Source organism: Nerophis lumbriciformis, linkage group LG03 (assembly GCF_033978685.3).
Source record: "Nerophis lumbriciformis linkage group LG03, RoL_Nlum_v2.1, whole genome shotgun sequence".
Classification (NCBI taxonomy): domain Eukaryota; kingdom Metazoa; phylum Chordata; class Actinopteri; order Syngnathiformes; family Syngnathidae; genus Nerophis; species Nerophis lumbriciformis.
Window position 1 is genome coordinate 8,987,499 of NC_084550.2, and position 15,069 is coordinate 9,002,567.

Consider the following 15,069-nt stretch of genomic DNA (forward strand, 5'->3'; position numbering starts at 1 on the left):
ATGAAATTCTAAGTTAATTATTATTTGCAAAAAAAAATAAAGTTTATGAGTTTGAACATCAAATATGTTGTCTTTGTAGTGCATTCAATTGAATATGGGTTGAAAAGCATTTGCAAATCATTGTATTCCGTTTATATTTACATCTAACACAATTTCCCAACTCATATGGAAACGGGGTTTGTATATAAAAAATAAAGATAACTTAAAAATAAAGACCAGATTGTTTTCTTTGTTTAAAAATAGAACACGCACGTTCTGAAAATGTTCAAACCATAATGTTGTTGGTTTCAAGGAATTCTGAAATAAAATCACGTCTGAAGCCCAGGACACTACACATTTCCCCAGTTTTAGTTTAGAGATAAGGAAATATTGGCCTGGCCCACTAGCATCCCTCTTTATGTTTGTGAACTTTATAGTCTATACATTTAGAGTGATGTGATAATCGAACACTCTACAAGTCTAGAATGAAAGAGCATATAAGACAATTGACAGAATGTGTACCTTCAGTGCGGAGTGCCTCGTTAAAATCCAGCCGCTGTTGCTTATGAGGTGAAGTGTGTCTCTCTTTACTAGCTTCGTCGAAGCGTGTTGCTTTTGTAGCTGTTTCGGCAGATTTGAATTGCTAGGATAGGATCTTTGATTCAAGACACAACTTACATTTAATTAAGATGTTCTTTTCTTGGTGGTGGACAAAAGAAAAGTAGTGAGAATATCTCCATGTTAAGAAACTCGGCTTTGGGCTACGTCATGTCTTGTTAGTAAACACAGACACGCCCCCTCCCACACACACACATACAGCCTCTTCCTTGTCACCTCTTCTGCAGCGCTCCAATAAAACACACTCACATCTTCTCAGTTTCTAGCCGATACTACATAAAAAATAACGCAGTAACGCATCATGTAGTAACGGTAACTGAGTTACTGAATATAAAAAATAACGCGTTAGACTACATGTTACCGCCGAAAATAACGGCGTTACAGCTTACAGTGTTAGTCCCAACACTGTAAGTGACACATCCAAGACACATTGTCCGTCAGTGGACTTTTTTGGCCTGAACCTTGCATAAGTTAGTCCTGTATCGCTCCGTCTGGTAGTAATCCGACTCCACGGCCTCCTGGGAGTCGTTCAGCGTGACGTACACGTCCTTGTCCACCAATGTGACCTCATGGACCCTCTGCTTGACGCCTTTGGAGCGCCAGCGTGTCCTCAGAGGTTTGACCGTGGGGTTGTCCACGGCCTGATACAGCCCTTCGCCTTCCGCCAGCGTTATCTTGTACTTGTGCCACGGACATACGATACACGCCCGGCCGTTGAACTCCTGATGGCGGCCGAGCATGCAGAAAGATGTAATAATCCAACTTTTGCAGTGATATTTGTATACGACTCACCTCGATGTCTCCATGCACTAATGCACCACCTGCATCTGTCAAAGCAAAACCGCCACAATCAGCTTCCACGTCCGACTCCCATACCAACTCACCCTTTCTTACGGTAACAACGCATGTCCATGGCGTGGAACTCCCCCTGGTGGTGGATGACCAGCACGTCTCGGCACCCGTTCACTAGCTTGGTCACACGGCCGCGTCTGATGATGTCGTCCCTCTTCCCGATGAAGTGAGATGAAGGTGAAGGACGAGGAGATGAGGAAGTCTCCTCCTCAGAGGACATGTTGGCTCCTTGTTACTGTCCTGCTCAAGAAAAGGAGGATTTTATTCAAAAGGATGCAAAAGGCGGAGAGACGAGGGACACTATGCTGGCGGAGGAAGGTTCCGAAAGATCAAATTAGGCTGCTTAAAGAGGATGTAGAGACCGTGCTGGAAAAATAAAATACAAAAACTCAAAACCAGTGAAGTTGTCAGGTTGTGTAAATCATAAATAAAAACAGAAAACAATGATTTGCAAATCCTTTTCAACCCATATTCAATTGAATAGACTGCAAAGACAAGATATTTAACATTCAAACTGGAAAACTTTGTTATTTTTTGCAATTATTTGGAATTTGATGCCTGCAACGTGTTTCAAAAAAGCTGGCACAAGTGGCAAAAAAGACTGAGAAAGTTGAGGAATGCTCGTCAAACACTTATTTGGAACATCCCACAGGTGAACGGGCTTATTGGGAACAGGTGGGTGCCATGATTGGGTATAAAAGCAGCTTCCATGAAATGCTCAGTCATTCACAAACAAGGATGGGGCGAGGGTCACCACTTTGTCAACAAATGCGTGAGCAAATTGCCGTACAGTTTAAGAACAACATTTCTCAACCAGCTATTGCAAGGAATTTAGGGATTTCACCATCTACGGTCCGTAATATCATCAAAAGGTTCAGAGAATATGGAGAAATCACTGCAGGTGAGCGAAGATATTACAGACCTTCGATCCCTCAGGCGGTACTGCATCAAAAACCGACATCAATGTGTAAAGGATATCACCACATGGACTCAGGAACACTTCAGAAAACCACTGTCTGGAACTACAGTTCGTCGCTACATCTGTACGCCTATACTGGCTCACCTGCACTGGCTTCCTGTGCACTTAAGATGTGACTTTAAGGTTTTACTACTTACGTATAAAATACTACACGGTCTAGCTCCATCCTATCTTGCCGATTGTATTGTACCATATGTCCCGGCAAGAAATCTGCGTTCAAAGAACTCCGGCTTATTAGTGATTCCCAGAGCCCAAAAAAAGTCTGCGGGCTATAGAGCGTTTTCTATTCGGGCTCCAGTACTATGGAATGCCCTCCCGGTAACAATTAGAGATGCTACCTCAGTAGAAGCATTTAAGTCCCATCTTAAAACTCATTTGTATACTCTAGCCTTTGAATAGCCCCCTTTTTTTTAGACCAGTTGATCTGCCGTTCCTTTTCTTTTCTCCTGTGCTCCCCCCTATCCCTTGTGGAGGGGGAGACACACAGGTCCGGTGGCCATGGATGAAGTGCTGACTGTCCGGGTTTGGGACCCGGGGTGGACCGCTCGCCTATGTATCAGTTGGGAACATCTCTGCGCTGCTGACCCGTCTCCGCTTGGGATGGTTTCCTGCTGGCCCCACTGTGGACTGGACTCTTACTATTGTGTTGGATCCACTATGGACTGTACTCTCACAATATTATGTTAGACCCACTCGACATCCATTGCATTCGGTCTCCCTGGGGGGGGGGGGGGGGTGTTACCCACATATGCGGTCCTCTCCAAGGTTTCTCATAATCATTCACATTGACGTCCCACTGGGGTGAGTTTTTCCTTGCCCTTATGTGGGCTTTGTACCGAGGATGTCGTTGTGGCTTGTGCAGCCCTTTGAGACACTTGTGATTTAGGGCTATATAAATAAACATTGATTGATTGATTGATTGATTGATTGATTAACGATTAACTGTCTTGGATTAATTGATTAATCCAAGACACAATTTACATTTAACTAAAATGTTCTTTTCTTTGTGCTCGACAAAAAAAAAGGTACTGAGAATATCCCCATGTTAAGAAACTCGGCTTCGGCTCCGCCATGATGTCTTGTTAGTAAACACAGACACCCCGCCCCACACACAGCGAGCCTCTCTCTTCTCCGGCTTGTGACACAGGAAAAATCAGATGGATTCAATTGACCATTTAGTGGTTAATTGACCACTAAATGGTAACACCCGAATAAGTTTTTCAACTTCAATCATTTCATTTGACTCCTTTTCGGGCATGATGTAAAATGAAATGATATGAAATTGTGTGATGTATTATGATGTAAGTGTGTTCATGTTCGAAATAAACTAAAGAAAGAAAGAACTTGTTTAAGTCGGGGTCCACGTCGTTAATTAAAGTGGACCCCGACTTAAACAAGTTGAAAAACTTATTCGGGTGTTACCCTTTAGTGGTCAATTGTACGGAATATGTACTGTACTGTGCAATCTACTAATACAAGTTTCAATCAATCAATGGTAAGTTGGGGTCCATGCTGGCAAGAGGCTGCCAAAAGATAAGGAAGAAGAGGAAGGATAACGTGAAAACCTAAGACGGCGAAATAATCTCCCAAAAGCTAACAATATGCAGGTGAAAGAAGCAACTTAGTTTAAAAAAAAGATGCTAAAAAGATGATAAGGAAGCAACAATGCAGGAAAGAAGCTTCCCAAAGATGATGCTGGCAAAATATACTACTTTGTGACTGAAATCACTTTTAAACATGCATATAAACACAACACTTTAGCACTAACAGACTAGATGAACTTGGAGCTTGTGGCCTATGAAGTGGTTAATAAATATTGCTGTCTGCGCATGCGCCACGTGTCCTTTTGTGGTCAGTTAAAAATGGGGGGGGGGGGGTCCAAATGAAAGGGGGATTCAGGGGAACAATCCGACGGGAAACGAGGATTATAAATACACGAATGGCCATGGGGACATAACGTGTGGGGAAGAAGAGAGGGAAGGGATATTTTGAGATGTTTAATAAGACTATGTGATCATTTAATTAGCGCGTAAAAACGAGAACAGGAGACATTCGAAAGTGCTGATGGGTAGCATTAGCGTTAGACGAAATACTGCCAAAATCAACTCATTTCTGACCTATTTTCTACATCAAATGTAGTATTTTTTTATATTGCTTAATATGTGAAGATAACGAATAGCAAACTTAACTTGAGTTCCACTGGCCGTTGAAGATTAGCGTAACTCGCTAGCAGCGGGGAAAAAAAACATTGTTGTGTGCTACACTCAATACGGTCCGGAAAATGTGGTGTTACCTTTATTGTTGCCCCGCTGAAACACACCCGCATTGCTTAATTCCATGTATCGGATTAGCAATAATACGTGTTGCGTTGCCTATCGCAACGTAGCATGTTTTATAAATATATGTTTTCACACTAAGAATAAGAAGTTAAACGCCCCCTTTTTGTGCAACCTCAAGACGCCACCTTCGTGATTAGGTTAAGTAGTCTAAACTAATATTGGATTAACCTCTTCTTTTTTCAGCCATGCCGTGCATGTATATTATTTCACATGGATAAAATATCCCTTTGAAGCCGAGCATTCACATCGCCATGGAGACCAAATTTGTGTATGTATCGACGCACATTTAGTACACTCGACAGCCAGGATACTTTAAGTAAAGTTATTTTTAACTACATGGCGTTATTCCCGCACAATTGTCAAGTGTCCTGCAAATGTTTTTAATGACATGGCGTTATTCCCTCACAATAGTTAGTGTACTAATAATGTTCGCCCTTTCGTTGAGCCAACGATTATTATTCGAGAATGCGTCAAATGACGTCGGCGTACACGTTACTTTAAGAAAACAATTACGATACTCCTCTGTGTCGTTGAATGGACTTTCTACAACATCATAATACTTTCACAAGGCTGCCTGTCCGCTGTGTTTGCTGGCCGGCATTTATGCATGCACACCACTGGGGTAAGTTTGAGTTTTCTTCATTATCTCTACTAGTTATTATCTCAACTGGCTTCACTAAGTCAAGTTTAACATATTCATTTAACTTTTTTGTATACCACAGGAGACAAATGAAACTGTTTAAACTAGTGGTGTCAAACTCATTTTAGATGGCGGGGGCCACATGCATACTTGCCAACCTTGAGACCTCCAAATTCGGGAGATTTGGGGAGGGTTAAGGTGGGAGGAGTATATTTATAGCTAGGATTCACTGAAATTCAAGTATTTCTTATATATTTATATATATATGTATTTTTTTTTTTTTTTTTTTTTCATTTTTTTAATATATATATATATATGTATATATATATATATATATATATATATATATATATAAAATAAATGACTTTCAGTGAATTCTAGCTATATATATATATATATATATATATATATATATATATATATATATATATATATATATATATCAGCAGTGTTGGGTTAGTTACTGAAAACCAGTAACTAGTTACAGTTACTAGTTACTTTATTTCAAAAGTAACTCAGTTACTAACTCAGTTACTTACACCAAAAAGTAATGCGTTACTGTGAAAAGTAACTATTTAGTTACTTCTTTTTTTCTTCTTTTTTTTTTAAAGCTCCCATTAATGCCCTTTTTGCCTTCATTTCAGTACTGTTATTGCACTGGAGAATAATACAATCTGTTGATCAACTTGACATGCATTTTTATTTTCCTTTTAACATAATTAATGAAAAACAGTGCAACATAAAAAGGCATTCCTCCTTTCTTTAAACTTGGACCAATGACCATTAATAAAAAACAAGTTTAAGTGCAACATAAGAAGAAACATCATCTTCCTTGAAACATAGGTAGTGAAATAAAGCCTGACATCTGGAGTGATGCTGCTGCCTTCCACACTTGGAGCCATGGATTGTAGAATCCTTGTTTTCAGTGGCAGGATCATTGACACAGATGGTGAAGTTTCAGTGCTCAGTAAAGATGGAACACTTTTGAGGGGTTTAAGCACCTGGAGGACCTCATCTGCCACTCTCACATCATCATCAGACAGGGTGACATTTGTCTTCAGGGTGTTGTGGGTCAATGCAGAGTATATAGCTGCCTGCTGCTCCAACATATAAGTGGAGTTCCACCTCGTTGGGACATCATGTATGAGCAGGCAGCTTTAGCATTTCTTGCTTTGTCTTAAGCACATGAGCAGCTGTTGTGCTTGGGTGGAAGTAAGAAACCTTCCTGATCCTCCCAAAGAGGCGCTCCATCCTATTGACTGAGATTCCCTTCTGTGATGCCAAATTCACTACATGTGCAAAGCACCTATCTGTGGTCCCAGTCCTGCCTCATTCTCTGTAATTATTTGATTTTTGGCATTATCACGTGTGACTGGGATATCTTTATCTTCCATTCCTCCACTGCTTGTGTCAGTACCTGCGCAAGGTGACTCTCGTAGAGGGGGCGTGTCTTCTCATCTCCCAGTCTGCTGTGATGAAGTGAGCGCTTATAGTTCCGCTGGACGTCCACCCGTCTGTCATGAGCGCAACAGATGATGCTCAAGATTGTTCATCCACAACTTTTTTCTTCTCCTGCTCATAAAGATCTGGCACAATCTTATTGCTGAAGTGGGTGCGCGACGGGATGTCGTAACGTGGTTCAAGCACGTTCAGCATGTTTTTAAAACCCTCGTTTTGCACAACCGAGTCTGCACTTATAAACACACCGATTCAATGGCGTGGGGCGTTCAAGCTCCTCCGTTACTCCGCTCGCCATGACCACGCTGTGTGTGGACTGAACGTGCCAACAACTTTTTTTTTTTCACTTGTGTGCCTCCCCACACACCCACACACACACACACACATAGACCGCGCCTCTTTTCTTCTCTACAGCTTGTGACAGAGGAAGATTCAGAAGAACTTCACCGCAGCGCTTCTGTTTCTAGCCGATACTACATCAAAAGTAACGTAAAATAACGCAATAACGCATCATGTAGTAACGGTAACTAAATTACTGAATTAAAAAAAAAAACGCGTTAGATTACTAGTTACCGCCGAAACTAACGGCGTTACAGTAACGCGTTACTTTGTAACGCGTTAGTCCCAACACTGCATATATATATATATATATATATATATATACATATATATATATAAACAAGAGAAATACTTGAATTTCAGTGTTCATTTATTTACACATATACACACACATAACACTCATCTACTCATTGTTGAGTTAAAGGGGAACATTATCACCAGACCTATGTAAGCGTCAATATATACCTTGATGTTGCAGAAAAAAGACCATATATTTTTTTAACCGATTTCCGAACTCTAAATGGGTGAATTTTGGCAAATTAAACGCCTTTCTATTATTCGCTCTCAGAGCGTTGTGACGTCACATCGGGAAGCAATCCGCTATTTTCTCAAACACATTACAAACACCGAGTCAAATCAGCTCTGTTATTTTCCTTTTTTCGACTGTTTTCCGTACCTTGGAGACATCATGCCTCGTCGGTGTGTTGTCGGAGGGTGTAACAACACGGACAGGGACGGATTCAAGTTGCACCAGTGGCCCAAAGATGCGAAAGTGGCAAGAAATTGGACGTTTGTTCCGCACACTTTACCGACGAAAGCTATGCTACGACAGAGATGGCAAGAATGTGTGGATATCCTGCGACACTCAAAGCAGATGCATTTCCAACGATAAAGTCAAAGAAATCTGCCGCCAGACCCCCATTGAATCTGCCGGAGTGTGTGAGCAATTCAGGGACAAAGGACCTCGGCAGCACGGCAAGCAATGGCGGCAGTTTGTTCCCGCAGACGAGCGAGCTAAACCCCCTGGATGTCTTGGCTCACACCGTCCGTTATGCCACCGAAGATGATCAAGAGAAGAATATCGACCCTAGTTTCCCTGGCCTGCTGACATCAACTCCAAAACTGGACAGATCAGCTTTCAGGAAAAGATAGTGGATGAGGGTATGTCTACAGAATATATTAATTGATGAAAATTGGGCTGTCTGCACTCTCAAAGTGCATGTTGTTGCCAAATGTATTTCATATGCTGTAAACCTAGTTCATAGTTGTTAGTTTCCTTTGATGCCAAACAAACACATACCAATCGTTGGTTAGAAGGCGATCGCCGAATTCATCCTCGCTTTCTCCCGTGTCGCTGGCTGTCGTGTCGTTTTCGTCGGTTTCGCTTGCATACGGTTCAAACCGATATGGCTCAATAGCTTCAGTTTCTTCTTCAATTTCGTTTTCGCTACCTGCCTCCACACTACAACCATCCGTTTCAACACATGCGTAATCTGTTGAATCGCTTAAGCCGCTGAAATCCGAGTCTGAATCCGAGCTAATGTCGCTATAGCTTGCTGTTCTATGCGCCATGTTTGTTTGTTGGCATCACTATGTGACGTCACAGGAAAAGGACAGGCACTTTGAAGCTTTTTTTAGGGATATTGCGTGATGGGTAGGCTACGCCGGATAGTCGAACCTCGGATTCAGGAGGAACAGTGGGGTTTTCGTCCTGGTCGTGGAACTGTGGACCAGCTCTATACTCTCGGCAGGGTCCTTGAGGGTGCATGGGAATTTGCCCAACCAGTCTACATGTGTTTTGTGGACTTGGAGAAGGCATCCGACCGTGTCCCTCGGGAAGTACTGTGGGGAGTGCTCGGAGAGTATGGGGTATCGGACTGTCTGATTGTGGCAGTCCGCTCCCTGTATGCTCAGTGCCAGAGCTTGGTCCGCATTGCCGGCAGTAAGTCGGACACGTTTCCAGTGAGGGTTGGACTCCGCCAAGGTTGCCCTTTGTCACCGATTCTGTTCATAACTTTTATGGACAGAATTTCTAGGCGCAGTCAAGGCGTTGAGGGGATCCGGTTTGGTGGCTGCAGGATTAGGTCTCTGCTTTTTGCAGATGATGTGGTCCTGATGGCTTCATCTGGCCAGGATCTTCAGCTCTCACTGGATCGGTTCGCAGCCGAGTGTGAAGCGACTTGGATGAGAATCAGCACCTCCAAGTCCGAGTCCATGGTTCTCGCCCGGAAAAGGGTGGAGTGCCATCTCCGGGTTGAGGAGGAGATCTTGCCCCAAGTGGAGGAGTTCAAGTACCTCGGAGTCTTGTTCACGAGTGAGGGAAGAGTGGATCGTGAGATCGACAGGCGGATCGGTGCGGCGTCTTCAGTAATGCGGACGCTGTATCGATCCATTGTGGTGAAGAAGGAGCTGAGCCGGAAGGCAAAGCTCTCAATTTACCGGTCGATCTACGTTCCCATCCTCACCTATGGTCATGAGCTTTGGGTTATGACCGAAAGGACAAGATCACGGGTACAAGCGGCCGAAATGAGTTTCCTCCGCCGGGTGGCGGGGCTCTCCCTTAGAGATAGGGTGGCTCCTCCACATCGAGAGGAGCCAGATGAGGTGGTTCGGGCATCTGGTCAGGATGCCACCCGAACGCCTCCCTAGGGAGGTGTTTAGGACACGTCCGACCGGTAGGAGGCCGCGGAGAAGACCCAGGACACGTTGGGAAGACTATGTCTCCCGGCTGGCCTGGGAACGCCTCGGGGTCCCACAGGAAGAGCTGGACGAAGTGGCTGGGGAGAGGGAAGTCTGGGCTTCCCTGCTTAGGCTGCTGCCCCCGCGACCCAACCTCGGATAAGCGGAAGAAGATGGATGGATGGATGGATGGTTACTTTTTGGTTGGCCAAGCGGACGTGACGACAGGCTGTCCTCACTTGGGTCCGCACAGACCTGGAGGGGGCGTGCCTTAAGTCCGGCTGGAAATCGGGAGAAATTCGGGAGAATGGTTGTCCCGGGAGATTTTCGGGAGAGGCACTGAAATTCGGGGGTCTCCAGGAAAATTCGGGAGGGTAGGCAAGTATGGGCCACATGGAGAAAAATCTACTCCCTAGTGGGCCGGACTGATAAAATCACGGTACGATAACTTAAAAATAAAGATTGTTTTCTTTGTTTAAAAATAGAACAAGCGCGTTTTGAAAATGTACAAACCATAATGTTGTTGGTTTCAAGGAATTCTGAAATAAAATCACGTCTGAAGCCCAGGACACTACACATTTCCCCAGTTTTAGTTTAGAGATAAGGAAATATTGGCCTGGCCCACTAGCATCCCTCTTTATGTTTGTGAACTTTATAGTCTATACATTTAGAGTGATGTGATAATCAAACACTCTACAAGTCTAGAATGAAAGAGCATATAAAACAATTGACAGAGTGTGTGTACCTTTAGTGCGCAGTGCCTCGTTAAAATCCAGCCGCTGTTGCTTAGGAGGTGAAGTGTGTCTCTCTTTACTAGCTTCGTCGAAGCGTGTTGCTTTTGTAGCTGTTTCAGCAGATTTGAATTGCTAGGATAGGATTTTTGATTCAAGACACAACTTACATTTAATTAAGATGTTCTTTTCTTTGTGGTGGACAAAAGAAAAGTAGTGAGAATATCTCCATGTTAAGAAGCTTGGCTTCGGGCTACGCCATGTCTTGTTAGTAAATACAGACACACCCCCTCCCACACACACACATACACACAGACAGCCTCTTCCTTGTCACATCTTCTGCAGCGCTCCAATAAAACACACTCAGATCTTCTCAGTTTCTAGCCGATACTACATAAAAAATAACGCAGTAAAGCATCATGTAGTAACGGTAACTGAGTTACTGAATATAAAAAATGACGCGTTAGGTTACTATTTACCGCCGAAAGTAACGCGTTAGTCCCAACACTGATAATCATTGTCAAATTCAGGCATAATATTAGCTGTGGTCCGTTTGTGTACTCATCTGAGGAGAGTACTAGGTATCTATTGAAATGAAAACACATTCCAAAATAACAAAAAAACAAACAACAAAATTACTATTAGGGGATAGGCCTCTTTTGGTCAAAGATGCTGCAATTATGTATGTATAATTATTTTGAAAAACTTTGTACTGTTTAATAGAACAATTAAACAAACACTTTCCCTAGTAAAGTGCATTCATGCACAGCTGTTAGACTAGTGGTTCTTAACCTGGGTTCAATGGAACCCTAGGGGTTCGGTGAGTCGGGCTCAGGGGTTCGGCGGAGGTCAAGACACACCCGACTCATCGTGTAAATAAAAACTTCTCCCTATCGGCGTATTACGGATACGGCAACAGCAGAAGTCAGACTGATTTGCAGGTGTGTAATTTGTTGTGAGTTTATGCACTGTTGTTGGTTTTGTTGTTTGAACAAGGTGATGTTCATGCACGGTTCATTTTGTGCACCAGTATTAAAACATGGTATCACTTTAGTATGGGGAACATATTCACCATTAATTAGTTGCTTATTAACATGCAAATTAGTAACATATTGGCTCTTAACTAGTCATTATTAAGTACTTATTAATGCTTTATTCTGCATGGCCTTATTATAACCCTAACCCTCTAACCCTGACCCTAACCCTAACCAAATAACTCTAAATTAAGTCTTTGTTACTTAGAATATGTTCCCCATACTAAAGTGTTACCAAAAACATATAACTTTGTCCCTGAGCACTCCCCACAGGACTTCCCGAGGGGTATCGGACTGTCTGATTGTGGCAGTCCGCTCCCTGTATGATCAGTGCTAGAGCTTGGTCCGCATTGCCGGCAGTAAGTCGGACACGTTTCCAGTGAGGGTTGGACTCCACCAAGGCTGCCCTTTGTCACCGATTCTGTTCATAACTTTTATGGACAGAATTTCTAGGCGCAGTCAAGGCGTTGAGGGGATCTGGTTTGGTGGCTGCAGGATTAGGTCTCTGCTTTTTGCAGATGATGTGGTCCTGATGGCTTCATCTGGCCAGGATCTTCAGCTCTCGCTGGATCGGTTCGCAGCCGAGTGTGAAGCGACTGGGATGAGAATCAGCACCTCCAAGTCCGAGTCCATGGTTCTCGCCCGGAAAAGGGTGGAGTGCCATCTCCGGGTTGGGGAGGAGATCTTGCCCCAAGTGGAGGAGTTCAAGTACCTCGGAGTCTTGTTCACGAGTGAGGGAAGAGTGGATCGTGAGATCGACAGGCGGATCGGTGCGGCGTCTTCAGTAATGCGGACGCTGTATCGATCCGTTGTGGTGAAGACGGAGCTGAGCCGAAAGGCAAAGCTCTCAATTTACCGGTCGATCTACGTTCCCATCCTCACCTATGGTCATGAGCTTTGGGTTATGACCGAAAGGACAAGATGACGGGTACAAGCGGCCGAAATGAGTTTCCTCCGCCGGGTGGCGGGGCTCTCCCTTAGAGATAGGGTGAGAAGCTCTGCCATCCGGGGGGAGCTCAAAGTAAAGCCGCTGCTCCTCCACATGGAGAGGAGCCAGATGAGGTGGTTCGGGCATCTGGTAAGGATGCCACCCGAACGCCTCCCTAGGGAGGTGTTTAGGGCACGTCCGACCGGTAGGAGGCCGCGGGGAAGACCCAGGACACGTTGGGAAGACTATGTCTCCCGGCTGGCCTGGGAACGCCTCGGGGTCCCACAGGAAGAGCTGGACGAAGTGGCTGGGGAGAGGGAAGTCTGGGCTTCCCTGCTTAGGCTGCTGCCCCCGCGACCCGACCTCGGATAAGCGGAAGAAGATGGATGGATATAACTTTGTCCTGAATTTGAAAAAAAACCCATTTTATTTTTCACTAAAGAAGGGTTTGATGAATGCGCATATGAAACTGGTGGGGTTCGGTACCTCCAAAAAGGTTAAGAACCACTGTGTTAGACAGAAACCTTGAGGGAGGGGCATCAGGAAGGACATATTGTCTTTAAGAAAAGCAACATGGCTACGGGACGATAGGCTTTTAACGACTACTTGATGCAATGGAACACAAGTTCGATACCTGCTCCTCTCCCAGGGTGTGCGGAGGCCATGGAGACAGAAAACAGAGCCATGACGCTCGGCCTCTTTGACTGCCTGAGGGCAGTCGGTCTTCAGCATCACTACGAACGGTAAACACGCTCTCTTTACTTCCAGATGTCCCGCCACCCACCCGTCAATTCTACCTGTCCTTTCAGCTTCACCTCCATGGGAATCCGTCACTTGGCCCACCTCTTGTGCCTCACCTCGGAGGACCTCCCCGTGCTGGAGATCCACACCAAGGAGGACAAGAGTCGGCTCTTCAGTCTGGTGCATCTGATCAAAACGCTGGAGCAGGAAGGTCTGGGGCTGGAAGAGGATGCCGATGAGAGTGACGAAGAAGTCCCGTTAGTGGATACTTTTACTAACGGTGACCCGGCAAGTTTTTCCAAAACCCCCCGCGTCCGCATGCACCTCGATGATGAATGCCAGCAGCGTGGGCGGAACGGCAGTCTCAGGCCAGCTGCTCAGCACAGCAGGCCAGACATCACTAGACGATTGTCCATGTACAGTACTAATTCCGCACTGCTGCTGCCACAGACCGCCTCGTCCCACCCTCTGAAACCCAAAGCAGCTACGGCAAAGCGGTTCAACGGCCAACTGGTGGGGAAGATGTGTCCAGATCGAGGAAGCGCTTACAGACAATATGGTGGACAATTTACTAAACCAACACCTGTTTTTGAAGCAAAGAGAAAACCAGGATACAACTATGGACTACCTCTGAATCCCGTTGCTTCAAAAAAGTGAGTATCTGCCGCGGTAAACACCCGATTTGCTATACCGTATTTTTCGGACTATAAGTCGCAGTTTTTTTCATAGTTTGGCCGGGGGTGCGACTTATACTCAGGAGAGACTTATGTGTGAAATTATTAACACATTACCGTAAAATATTTATTAAATATTTAGCTCATTCACGTAAAAGACTAGATGAGGGGTCGGCAACCCAAAATGTTGAAAGAGCCATATTGGACCAAAAATACAAAAAAAATCTGTCTGGAGCCGCAAAAAATTAAAAGCCATATTACATACAGATAGTGTGTCATGAGATATAAATTGAATTAAGAGGACTTAAAGGAAACTAAATGACCTCAAATATAGCTACAAATGAGGCATTATGATGCAATATGTACATATAGCTAGCCTAAATAGCATGTTAGCATCGATTAGTTGCAGTCATGCAGTGACCAAATATGTCTGATTAGCACTCCAAAAAGTCAATAACATCAACAAAACTCACCTTTCATGCACAACCTTAAAATTTTGGTGGACAGAATGAGACAGAAAAAGAAGTGGCATAAAACACGTCCTAGAAAGTTATACCGTACATGTAAACAAACTAAGGTGAGTTCAAGGACCGCCAAAATTAGTAGGACAAAATGGCGCTCGCCAAATACTCGAATCAGTGAAGCATGTTTAATATAAACAGTGTGCTTTATAACAATTAGGTAGGTTTGGGTCATGTTTGTCCTCCTACAGAAACCATATTAAAACAAAAAATAGATTGTTTTCCCCTCATCTTTTTCCATTTTTCATACATTTCTGAAAAAGCTCCAGAGAGCCACTAGGGCGGCGCTAAAGAGCCGCCATGCGGCTCTAGAGCCGTGGGTTGCCGACCCCTGGACTAGACATACCGTATTTTTCGGAGTATAAGTCGCTCCGGAGTATAAGTCGCACCGGCCGAAAATGCATAATAAAGAAAGAAAAAAACATAAGTCGCACTAGAGTATAAGTCGCATTTTTTGGGGAAATGTATTTGATAAAAGCCAACACCAAGAATAGACATTTGAAAGGCAATTTAAAATAAATAAAGAATAGTGAACAACAGGCTGAATAAGTGTACGT

General features: G+C 44.1%; 2 protein-coding genes across 3 annotated transcripts in view; one reads left to right on the forward strand and one right to left on the reverse strand.

Moving 5' to 3' along the window:
- Positions 1-179: 179 nt before the first annotated feature.
- On the reverse strand, positions 180-1,805 carry LOC133575416 (Rieske domain-containing protein). Its single transcript, XM_061928141.1, has 3 exons — positions 1,492-1,805; positions 1,390-1,424; positions 180-1,319 (listed from the first exon to the last, which is right to left on the reverse strand). The coding sequence occupies exons 1-3, from the start codon at positions 1,667-1,669 to the stop codon at positions 1,035-1,037; spliced, it is 498 nt and encodes a 165-aa protein (XP_061784125.1). The 5' UTR covers positions 1,670-1,805; the 3' UTR covers positions 180-1,034.
- Positions 1,806-4,332: 2,527 nt separating this feature from the next.
- The window catches only part of LOC133578681 (kinesin-like protein KIF24), a 34,594-nt gene continuing 23,857 nt past the window's right edge, over positions 4,333-15,069 (forward strand). The window contains exons 1-3 of one of the 2 annotated variants that reach the window (XM_061933138.1): positions 4,333-5,389; positions 13,226-13,319; positions 13,386-13,970. In XM_061933138.1, coding sequence (XP_061789122.1) covers positions 5,302-5,389; positions 13,226-13,319; positions 13,386-13,970 — 767 coding nt within the window. In that variant the 5' untranslated portion in view covers positions 4,333-5,301. Of the gene's footprint in view, positions 5,390-13,225; positions 13,320-13,344; positions 13,971-15,069 lie in introns of both variants that reach the window. The other variant, XM_061933146.1, reaches the window with a different exon arrangement.